This window comes from Hemitrygon akajei, chromosome 20 (genome assembly GCF_048418815.1).
Source record: "Hemitrygon akajei chromosome 20, sHemAka1.3, whole genome shotgun sequence".
Taxonomy (NCBI): Eukaryota; Metazoa; Chordata; class Chondrichthyes; order Myliobatiformes; family Dasyatidae; genus Hemitrygon; species Hemitrygon akajei.
This window is the reverse complement of record NC_133143.1, coordinates 72,129,956-72,142,084: the sequence shown is the minus strand read 5'-3', so window position 1 is coordinate 72,142,084 and position 12,129 is coordinate 72,129,956. Positions and strand designations below refer to the sequence as shown.

The following is a 12,129-nucleotide window of genomic DNA, read 5'->3' as shown; positions in this document are numbered from 1 at the left end:
AGTTTCCAAAATTGGAGGAATCAGAAATTCAGTTAAAGATTCTTATATGTACTGACACACTGGAAGTTGAGCAGTACAATGGAATACTTACTGTCTAGCATGTTCCTTGGTAGAATATGTAACATTCACTACTGCTGTTTCTGTCTCCGTGTTTACTGCAGAAGATAAAGTGCAGAGAATTACGATATTTTAAAAACATTTAGGGATACCTTAATTTCATTAGGCAGAATTCACCCGGACTGTTAAGGTTTAAGCTCACCATATATGTTACGTGTTACGTTGTGTTATTACATTTGGGGGATGGGCACTTTTCCCCCTGATATATATATATATATATATATATATGATGCAGCCATTTGTTTGCTAGGGGAATAAAGTGTATGGTAGAAGTAATTACACTTGTGTCAATTTTTGTCAATGCTCCAAATTGGTGGCCCCAATGCTCCTCCAGACGATTCCAGATTGCAAATGCCGTTGCTCTCAAGCTCCCTGATTTCTGGCAGGACCATGCCACTGTTTGATTTGCTTAGGCAGAGGCCCAGTTCGCAGTTCAGGGAATCTCACAAGACAACACACAATATTACTACTTTGTTGCAGAGTTAGACAGCTCTAGGGTGACTAACAGCACCTCTTGGAAGTCAGCACTCTTAAGCAACTCCTTCTAGAGACTTTTGGACTCTTCCGAGTCTGAGTGTTGCATTGGCTCCTCTCACTGCCTGGTTTAGGTGGCTCCAAGCCGTAGGAATTGATGAACCACATGTTGCCCCTCCTTGGCAAACATCTGCCATGTTTCATCTTCAGAGAGCTTTTCCTGTGAGAACTACCAGGCGCGCTGCGGTCGGCTCTGGCTAGCTCTTTCCTCAAAGACTTCCAGGCTCAAGCAAGAGAGGCTGACAAGGCGTTTTCCATCACCAGAGGGGCTGTGCGACCGTGTGGCTGGACGACTTTGCTGCCTCGCCACCACCTAAACATGACACAGCTGGCAGTTGAGCTGCCACAGCTCAACAATGGTCTCCTACCCTGCGTTTCTACCACACGAGGTTTGGGCCGAGAGCTAAGAAATGCCGCCCACTCTGCAGGTTTAAGGAGTTGGGAAACTGAACAGCTGATGCCCATTAGCTGCCATGGGTGCTGGCAGGTCAGGCAGTTTGTCATTTGTTACAGACTGTTTCCAGGTGCCCGGGTGAGCAAGAAATAATATTGCCTGTAACAAAATTGGACATACAAACAGGGGAATATGGACTGTCTCTCAAGGGTGCAAATGGCAGTGCCTTCCGGACTTTTAGTAAGCACAAGATAGTGCTGTGCTTTGGCGGGCAGAAGTTCCACTGGAATTTTGTGTTGGCGGTGGTATCTACACCCCTGCTGGGGGCCGGCTTCCTCTCTGCCAACAGCCTTCTTGTTGATGTCCAGAACCAGTGCTTTGTCAACACAAGAGACTTTCTACCACCACACTCAGTGCCACCAGCACTTCAAAGTTCTCCAGCTCCCTTTCCGCCACGGACAACTTCCTCCGCCTCCTGAGTTCCCGGACCTAACTGAACTCACCTTCTCCTCCTCCACCGCTAAACATAGGGTGCAGCACCCCATGCTCGCCACCAGCCTGCCAGTTCATGCTTGCGCAAGGTGCCTCGACCCAGAGAAGCTAGCCATCACCAAGGCTGAGCTTGACAGCATGGAGTGCTGGGCATCGTCAGGCGGTCCAGCAGTCCACAAGCTTTCTGCCCACACTGCATGAAAACTCAGGTCAGATGGTGTCTATGTGGCGATTACCACTGCCTCAAGATGCCACAGCCCCTAACCAATCCCCCACCCCACACATCCAGGATTTCTCTGCCCACCTGGCAGGGAAAATTATTTTCTTGAATGTGGACCTCGTTCGCGGTTATCACCAGGTCCCTGTCCACCCAAGTGACATTCCTAAAACCGCTGTTATTACACCGTTTAGTTTGTTTGAGCAACTATGGACAGTGTATTCAGGGATTTGCCATTCCTGTTTATTTACCTAGATGACATTTTGGTAGCCAGCTCTTCTATGGATGCACATCTCTTACACTTGAGAACCCTTTTCAAATGTCTTAGTCAGCATGGTCTTACCATCAACATGGTGGTGCCGGTTTGGACTGTCCGTGGTAATTTCCCCAGACACCGCCTCAATGCAGCAGGGGAAGATCCCCTGCTGGCTAAAGTTGAGGTCATTAAGTACTTCCCTCAGCCAATCACCATTAAGGTCCTGTAGGAGTTTTTTGACATGGTGAACTTTTATCACTGTTTTGTCCCCAAAGCAGCTCAGCTCAAGTGCCCCCTTTACAAGGTCCTCAGGGCAAAGCAGCCGAGCATATCATTGACTGGATGGAAGAAAGGACCAAAGCATTCTCTGACATTAAGCATCGTCTAATGCAATGTTCTTGGTGCAGCCCCTCCCAGACGTACCAATCGCTCTCACCACGGAAAATCAGATTGCAGTATCAGTGTGGTGCATGAACAGTTGCTCAATGGCGTTTGGCAACCTCTCACCATTTTTAGCTACCAGCTTCATCCCCACAAGGACAGCACGTTCGACCGTGAGCTTCTCAGCTTGTACTTGGCAGTGGAGCATTTTCATTTTCTCCTATAGGGCCGTTCATTTACAGCTTTTGTGGGTCATAAGCCCTTAACATTTGCTGTGGCTAAGGTCTCTGAACCTTGGTCTGCTTGATAGCAGCGCCATCCCTCGTTTATTTCAGAGTTCACCATGGCCATCCAGCACATCACAGGGAAGTGTAACCTCGTAGCTGACTGCCTTTCCTGATCCTTCACTGGTGCTGTCCATTCGGGTATGGACTATGCTCAGATGATGGCAGACCACGTTTCGGACCCAAATGTGCAGGTGGTGCGTTCAGCAGACACAAGGTTGAAACTGGTAGACGTTGCTTTCAGTGACAGTGGTGTTTCACTACTGTGAGATGTGTCAATGGGGCGACCCAGACCGGTTGTGCAAGACAGCTGGTGGCAGCCTGCTTTCGATGCGGTGCACAGACTTTCTCACCGGGCTGCAACGCATCGTAGAAACTGGTGACAGAAAAGTTTGTGTGGCACAGGCAAGACGGATATTAGGGACTGGGCTAGGAAGTGTTTAGCATGTCAACTCGCAAAGGTACATCGCGGAGGTGGTGTGAGGGTTTGTTGGCTCATGGATCACTTGGTTCAGCATCCTGTCAAATATCTCTTCAGACAGGGATGCAGATTACGTCCGAGATTTGGTGTGTGGTTGTCTGTGATCTGCGAATCAAACTGCACCGGACCATGGCTTATCACAATGGTCTGTGTGAGCTGTTCCACTGCTCAATGAAACCGGCTCTCTGTGCATGCCTCAGTGAGTTGTTCGGTGACAGACTGCCGTGGATCATGTTGGGCATGAAGACAGCCCTAAGGCAACCTTCAGTCCTCTTCTGTGGAGCTCGTTTTCAAGCAACCTCTGCGGGTGCTTGGAGAGTTTCTCCCAACATCAATGGCCTCATGGTCCACTTCACAGCAGCGGTCAGATTTTATGGACAGCTCCAAAACTTTTATTTCGGTGCCCACGACATGGTCTGCCATGGTCACACCTGTTGCTGGGTCTGCAGGTGGTGAAATATGTGTTTGTGCATCATGATGGATATCAGGGTCCCCCGCGGACGCCTTCTGACTTTGCCGCGCACCCAGACTTTGTCTGTTAGGGTGAATTCTGGAGAGGGCGGGGGTCGTGTGCAGGGACTACTTAATTTCATTAGGCAGAATTCACCCAGCCTGTTAAGGGTTAAGTTCACCATATAAGTTATGGGTTATGTTGTACACACACATACATACACATCCCACACGCTTTAGGGTTAGGGTTATACATACACACACACATTATGCCATCGCCATGTGTTAGGTGTTTGAAGAATAAAGTGTACATTAGAAGTAATTACACTCCTGTTGATTTTTGTCAACACTCCTACAAACAAAACATTTCTTAGCTACATACCTTGCTCACAACTCTCCACTGAACCGTACTGAGCTAATAAACCATCCAAGACCTATAAAAAAGGAATGGTAAGTGGATAGTGAATATGCTGCAGAACATTTGCCTTCCATACAATTTGGGGTTACTGCAATCTTTAAAAACAAAATACTTGTATACATATGACACATACACTGTCAGAACATTTTAAACATCTGAGACTGAAATCATTGCTAAAATTCTCTTACCAAATGGGAGTTTTCTATATCAGGGGTCACCAACCTTTTTTGCACCGCGAACCAGTTTAATCTTGACAGTATTCTTGTGGACCGGTTGATCGGGGGGGGGGTTAATCACAACCGGAATATAGTTGATAAGTCAACTAGAAGTCACTTATAAGTGGCTAATACACTCAATTTCGTTTCTAAAAGGGTTTATCTAACAAATTTAATATTAAACACACAGCGCATACTTTCCTTGTATGAACATACAAAATCGTTGCAACACACCAATATCACTGAATCAGAGGGAGCCCTGGGCTTGTTTCCCTGCAACAAGACGGTCCCATCGAGGGGTGATGGGAGACAGCGATACATGAAGGGGGTTCCTTATGTCCAGTCTGTTCCACAATTTAGTTTTCGTGGCTCTCAGCACTTGATGCTGTCCCGCTTGCTCATGTTTCATTTCCGCTCAAAGATATTCAGTGGGTTTGTCTTTAAGTGCAGGGTGCTTGGACTCAAGGTGCTGAAGCAGTTTTGAGAGCTTCACTGCTTCATTAGGCAGCCTCCTACCCACCCGCCGCCTTGGCCAGGTGAGGCTGGTCGTGGGTGGGGTGAGAGGACAAGGTAAGGGCCGGAGGTCCCTGTACCAGGACCGTGGCAGTCACAGTCTGGAGAGTGTGACTGACCGAGAGAGGAGTGCGACCGGGCGTGCCCGCCCCCTTGTAGGTAGGTAGGATTTATCAGCCGAGGAATGACTTTCAGAAGATCGCAGCAAGGTAGCGGCTCTGCTACTTATGAAACCCTGAGCCTGAATTAAGTTGTCTGCGAATATTTTAGCACTGGGTTTCCCATGAACATTCGGTGTGCTAAACAGTTTTAGAGGTGGCGCCCATCTGTCCGCGCTCCAGCACAAACCCATGCAGAGCTTTTCAATACATTTGCAATATCTTCCCATTCCAATTATAATTCATTCCCACTCCTTTTGCAATTCCTTCCCAATCCATTTCTAACTCATACCCACTCCAGAAGGGAAAAGGATAATTTTGAAAGGTTGAGTAAATTTCTAATTCACAACAGTATCATGACTTCGTACAAAAGAAAGCAAGAGTCATAAGGACAGATTGAACAGATTAGGACTCGGGAGAGAAAGATGAAAAGTTTAAGGGGCACGAGAGGAAATTTCTCCACTCAGAGGGTCGTGAGTGTGGAACAAGCTGCCAGCACAAGTGGTGCATGTGATGTTTAGAAGTTTGGATAGGTACGTGGATGGGAGGGGTACGGTGCAGATGCAGGTCAATGGAACTAGGTAGTTTTAAGTGGTTAGGCATGGATTAGAATGGCCAGCTTGTTCTGTACTTTTCTACAACTCTAAAACAGCGACAGGTAATTTGGGAACCCATGCTCTATGGTAAACCTGGATATTCCAGGCGTTCTGCTTTCCTCCTACAGTCCAAAGACCTACTAGATGGGCTAATTGGTTACTGCAAATTGCCCCATGATTAGATTAAGGTTTATCAGGATTGGGGGCTTCTGGTTGCCTTCTCTGCTCTGCATCACTAAGTAAATGATTAGGTAGGGTTAACTGAGGTTGTGGAGTTGCTGGGGCAGCATGGCTTGAAGGGCCAGAATGGCCAACTCCATGCTGTTTCACTAAATAGAATCTCACATTAATTGCCCTCGCATTAGGGTTAGGCACCAGAATCCTTCAGTCCATCATCAAACCTGCTCACCAAGGTCATTTCTCCCTTGCTTCACGTTTCCTATCCCTTCTCTTACCTTTTCCACCTGCCTTTCACACCCTTCCTCATGTGGTTCCAGCCACCACCCGCCATCTCCAGCAGGTTCATGCTCCCCCCACTCCTGTTTCTATCACCTACTTCTTCTTCAGCTGTCCATCAATTTTCAATGATGACTGAGGCCTCAGTCATAGACCTGCAGTTGCCCATGCTGCAAGTCTCGCCTCTCCACGCCACCGACATTCCAAGGGAAGGGCATTAGGACCCATACAGTTTGGCACTGGTGTCATCGCACAGCAAATGTGTGGTTAAGTGCCTTGCTCAAAGCACAACACGCTGCCTCAGCTGAGGCTCAAACCAGTGACCTTCAGATCACTAGACCGACGCCATATCCTCTTGGCCACGTGCCTACTAGCCTATATTTCAACACTGCCCCCCCCCCCCCCCGCTTCTGGGTCAATGAAACACCTGCCAGCCACTCTCACCTCTCCCTCCTTCTCACTGGACGTTCTAGCTATCCTTCTACATTCCCAAACCTGATGCCAAGTCTTGACAACTATCTCTTCGCCTTCACAGATGCTGTTTGACCCACTGAATTCTCCCAGCAGTTTATTTTTCAACACATTCTCGTGGTCTCTCTAAAGGAAAAAAAAATCACAGAAGGCCTGTTCTTTTCCCTTGTATCCTTCCCATAACTTAATGGGAATGAATAAAAGATTCCTAGAGAGATCTCATCATGGGTCATACACACATTCAACATAGCTCATCTGTTCTTCAGATCCTATCCTGGAAATAACTGTGGTTTGTGTTGCTTCTTTTGATAAGCAAATCATTTTCCCCAAAGACCCTCATTGCACTGAGGAAAATGCAGTGCTTCAAGGAGACAGATTTGCATTAGGTATGTCCCAGCTGTGCAGTGCAGGGAAATTCACCACTAGGGTTAACTGAACTCCACCTCCAACATGTAGAGAAGTGCTCCCCAAATTACAATGTGAATTGCATCACAGTGAGCATGATGACTCTCATGAAACAATACAGGGGGAAGCAACAGCAACTATACGCCATCTCCTATATTTGTACTGAAGACTTACCTGGTGCATACTAGCATGCAAGTTAAGATACTAACCCTAGATGGTCTGTAGAGAGCCAATGCATTTCCCTAAACTTTTAGAACATTATAGCACAGTACAGGCCCTTTGGCTCATGATGTTGTGCCAAACTTTTAACCTACTCTAAGATCAATCTAACCCTTCCCTCCTACAAAGCCCTCACTTCTATCATCACTGTGTGAGTCGAGTTTCCTAAATGACCCTAAAACATTAATTCCATCACCACTAGCAAAGTATTCCATATACCCACCACTCTGTTTAAAAAAAAGTAACTCTGACATCCACCCCCATACTTTCTTCCAATCATCTCAAAATTATGATCCAGTATTAGCCATTTTCACACTATGAAAAGGTCTGTCTGTCCACTCAATCTATGCCTCTTATTGCACACCAAGTTCAAGTTTGTCATTCATCCATACAATAGACAATAGACAGTAGGTGCAGGAGTAGGCCATTTGGCCCTTCTAGCCAGCACCGCCATTCACTGTGATCATGGCTGATCATACACAAACAGTACCCCATTCCTGCCCTCTCCCCATATCCCTTGACCCCACTATCTATAAGAGCTCTATCTAACTCTCTCTTGAATGCATCCAGAGACTTAGCCTCCACTGCCTTCCGGGGCAGAGCATTCCACATATCCACCACTCTCTGGGTGAAAAAGTTTTTCTGCATCTCTGTTCTAAATGGCCTACCCCTTATTCTTAAACTGTGGCCTCTAGTTCTGGACTCACCCATCAGCGGGAACATGCTTCCTGCCTCCAGCGTGTCCAATCCCTTAATAATCTTATATGTTTCAATCAGATCCCCTCTCATCCTTCTAAATTCCAGTGTATACAAGCCCAGTCGCTCCAATCTTTCAACATGTGACCGTCCCGCCATTCCGGGAATTAACCTTGTGAACCTATGCTGTACTCCCTCAATAGCAAGAATGTCCTTCCTCAAATTTGGAGACCAAAACTGCACACAATACTCCAGGTGGGGTCTCACCAGGGCCCTGTACAGCTGCAGAAGGACCTCTTTACTCCTATACTCAATTCCTCTTGCTATAAAGGCCAGCATGCCATTAGCTTTCTTCACTGCCTGCTGTACCTGCATGCTTGCTTTCATTGACTGATGTACAAGAACATCTAAGATCTCGCTGTACTTCCCCTTTTCCTAACTTGACTCCATTTAGATGGTAATCTGCCTTCCTTTTCTTGCCACCAAAGTGGATAACCTCACAGTTATCCACATTAAACTGCATCTGCCATACATTTGCCCACTCACCCAACCTGTCCAATTCATCCTGCATTCTCATAACATCCTCCTGACATTTCACACTGCCACCCAGCTTTGTGTCATTGGCAAATTTGCTAATGTTACTTTTAATCCCTTCATCTAAATCATTAATGTATATTGTAAACAGCTGCGGTCCCAGCACCGAACCTTGCGGTACCCCACTAGTGACAGCCTGCCATTCCGAAAGGGACCCGTTAATCGCTACTCTTTGTTTCCTGTCAGCCAGCCAATTTTCAATCCATATCAGTACTCTGCCCTCAATACCATGTGCCCTAATTTTGCCCACTAATCTCCTATGTGGGACTTTATCAAAAGCTTTCTGAAAGTCCAGGTACACTACATCCACTGGCTCTCCCTTGTCCATTTTCATAGTTACATCCTCAAAAAACTCCAGAAGATTAGTCAAGCATGATTTTCCCTTCATAAATCCATGCTGACTCGGACTGATCCTTCTACTGCTATCCAAATGTGTCGTAATTTCCTCTTTTATAATTGACTGCAGCATCTTTCCCACCACTGACGTCAGGCTAACCGGTCTATAATTCCCTGTTTTCTCTCTCCCTCCTTTCTTGAAAAGTGGGACAACATTAGCCACCCTCCAATCAGCAGGAACTGTTCCTGAATCTATAGAACATTGGAAAATGATTACCAATGCATCCACGATTTCTAGAACCACCTCTTTAAGTACCCTGGGATGCAGACCATCAGGTCCCAGGGACTTATCAGCCTTCAGACTCAACAGTCTATCCAACACCGTTTCTTGCCTAATATAAATTTCCTTCAGTTCATCCTTTACCCTAGTTCCTTTGGCCACTATTACATCTGGGAGATTGTTTGTGTCTTCCCTAGTGAATACACATGAATACAGCCAAGCAGAGCAGTGTTCCTCCAGGGTATGGGACATTGGAAAAAAAGTTGAATTTCCCCATGGGGATGAATAAAGTATCTATCTATCTATCTATCTAACACATGCCAACAGTCACACTCAGCACATAATTCTGGTAGGAGAAAATCAGTCACCAAAAAATATAATACAGTCCAAGTCTCTGAGTGCCATGGCCTGTAGACTGATGGTGCACAGATGTTGTCATCCTAGAACATGGGTTTCCAACCTTTATTGTGCCATGGACTTGTACTGTACCAAGGGGTCTGTGGGCACAAGGTTGGGAACCCCTATCCCAGAGCCACAAGCACACAGCTGGTACAACCACAGGTGAATAAAATACCTACCTTCCAAGTGAACACAGAAGGGCAGCCCCCAACCCAGCATGGAATTCAGCACCTTTGTTCTCTCTCGCACCGCCTCTGGTGTCTTCTCCCGACCGGCTGCAAGTGACCCTGTGGCATGAGGGCCTGATCGGTGCAAGAACTGAGGCAACACAGCTCCTCCACCACTGATCTCACTGACAAGCCAGTGAACCAGCCCTTACTGCATTCTACATCACCAAAGTCCATAGGATCTCGTAATCATGGTAAAAACACCCATGACAATCACTTGTACCATTTGTTGGACCATGCACTGCTTCTGATGTGGTGTAGCAGAAGGCCACACAGTATACCACAAGTCCAGTTCCACCACTATTGAGTGACTTGCTAGTGGGGTAGACCTGCAATATCCAACAGCATCTTGTGATCGTGAAAACAACAAAGATTACTATTAGGGGGAATAATCAAAGATGAGCACAAGATCGACCAACTCACAGATCTGTTTTCTGGTTACTCAGGCAGCAATGAGCATTCTTTTATTAGTCTATCAGAATCATTTGTGAACTGCACAGCAAATCTCGCTGCCCTAAAGAGCAAAATTCTATCACCCTACAAAGATTCAAAAGTTCATCTATTATCAAAGCATGTATCCATATACAACTCTGAAATTCATCTTCTTCAGATAGCCACAAAACAAAGAACACAAGTCATTCAGTGAGAAACATCAAACCCATCCCCTCCATGCAAAAAAAAGGCAACATCAACCCCAAAACCCCTTCACGTTACACAAAACAGAACAGGAACATTGAACCCCCAAAAAGCAAGACCTCCCCCACACAAAAAACTACAGAACATCGACCCCCAAACACCATCCCCTCTCACAACAAAATGGAAAAGGAATAGGCAATTTTAAAAAAACAGAATATAAAAACCATAAGTCTGAAAAAGTTCAGTCCATAAATGCATAGTCCAAATCATAAATGCAGAACCGAGACCACCACCATTCATTGAAAGGAGGACACGAGGCAGAGGCCTACCCGCCTGCCACAGTGAGCTACACAGCGATAGGCTGCTCAAGGGTTCTTCCTCAGCAGTGATCAAAAGGAAGGCATAGGCACTAAACTCTCGTTCGCCTCAATGTCTCAATCTTCTTTGATGCTTTAATCAGTGAATAATGGAATCAGACATCAGCTCGCACCTTGTCACTAAATTTCTTCACGTCGAGACAGTCCGAGTACACACTTACTTCCCAGAATCTCCTCAGAGACAGTAAAGTGCAGGATCACTCAATTGTTCACCAAACTGTAAATCACAGGCTCTAACAGTCCCAGAAACACATTTAAGGTGAAAAAACAGACATAAAAGTTAAATAAGACATTTTCGTGAGCTATCTGGAAGATGTCAACCTGGGACCGTTGTATGCTGACACCATCTTGACCAGTACAACACAACATAACACAAACTTCAACCCTATTCTAGCCAACCTTCTACATGGCTGTGATATGCCTTCATTCAGAAAAATTGGACACAATGTCCAGCTGATAAGCAAACAACATTCTGGCTTTTTAATCTAAAGTCATTACTTTTGTATTCCTAGACAAGCATACCAATTATTTCATAGAAACTGGACCCTTTGGTTATAAAATCCAACAAGAATTGTGGGAAATACTCAGTAAGTCAGGCAGCGTCTGCAGAGAGAAACAAGAGTCAATATTTCAGCATCAGCCTTCGGTTGATTTGTATTTCCTGCTGCTATGAAAGATTAGCTTCAATTGCCAAATGTACATCGAAACGTAGTGAAATGCATTGTTTGTGTCAATGACCAAAACAGTCCGAGGACATACCAGGGGTAGCCCACAAGTGTTGCAATTCCAGCACCAACATCACTTGCCCACAACTCGCTAACCCTAACATGTGCATCTTTGGAATGTGGGAGGAAACCAGAGCACCTGAAGGAAACACGAGATCACGGAGAATGTACAAACTCCTTACACACAGTGGCAGGAATAAAACGCCGATCAGTGACCACTGGTACTGTAAAGCAATTTTGCCAAATACTACACTACTGTACCATGAGAGGGATAATGTATGATGGTATGGTGGGGCAGCCTCAATGGGCCAAATGGTCTTATTGTCTGGTTCTCTTTCTAACAAGCAAAGCATTGTGTGTTGGATGTTTCCAGCATTTGCCGTTTCTCTTTCACATCACCAGTACCTTCAGCTGTGTTTTTAATTACCATTTACTTTATACTACCTGCTCCCATGAACTTAAGTATTTTGGTGAAAATAGTATCTGTGACTCAATTCTTTTTGTTTATTTTTAACTACACCTGTGGATTTTTAAAAATTTCAGATCAGCAGCACTGAAAACAGGAAGGATACATTTTATTAGTCAACCAGCTGTCCTGTAGTAGGTATAAAATTTTAAAAAAACCCTGCTTTATTTTATACCTTTTGAACTATTTCCATGAAACTTCTGCTAGCTGGAGCAGCTGCTTAATTGGGCCATAAAGTACTGGTCCTGATTGTGTCCCAATTAACCAGAATCCACTGTATCCACATTATAAAATCACACACCAGCTTTATTTAGCTGAACACACAAATCATAGCTT

The 12,129-nt window shown here is 45.5% G+C and overlaps 1 protein-coding gene across 1 annotated transcript in view; it reads right to left on the bottom strand.

The window, feature by feature from the left end:
• igf2bp3 (insulin-like growth factor 2 mRNA binding protein 3) overlaps nt 1-12,129 on the bottom strand; it is a 178,033-nt gene that overhangs the window by 58,919 nt on the left and 106,985 nt on the right. Inside the window, exons 4-5 of the mRNA XM_073024617.1 lie at nt 3,989-4,040; nt 92-155 (exon numbers count right to left, since the gene is read on the bottom strand). Of these exons, the coding sequence (XP_072880718.1) occupies nt 92-155; nt 3,989-4,040 (116 nt within the window). The remainder of the gene's footprint in view (nt 1-91; nt 156-3,988; nt 4,041-12,129) is intronic.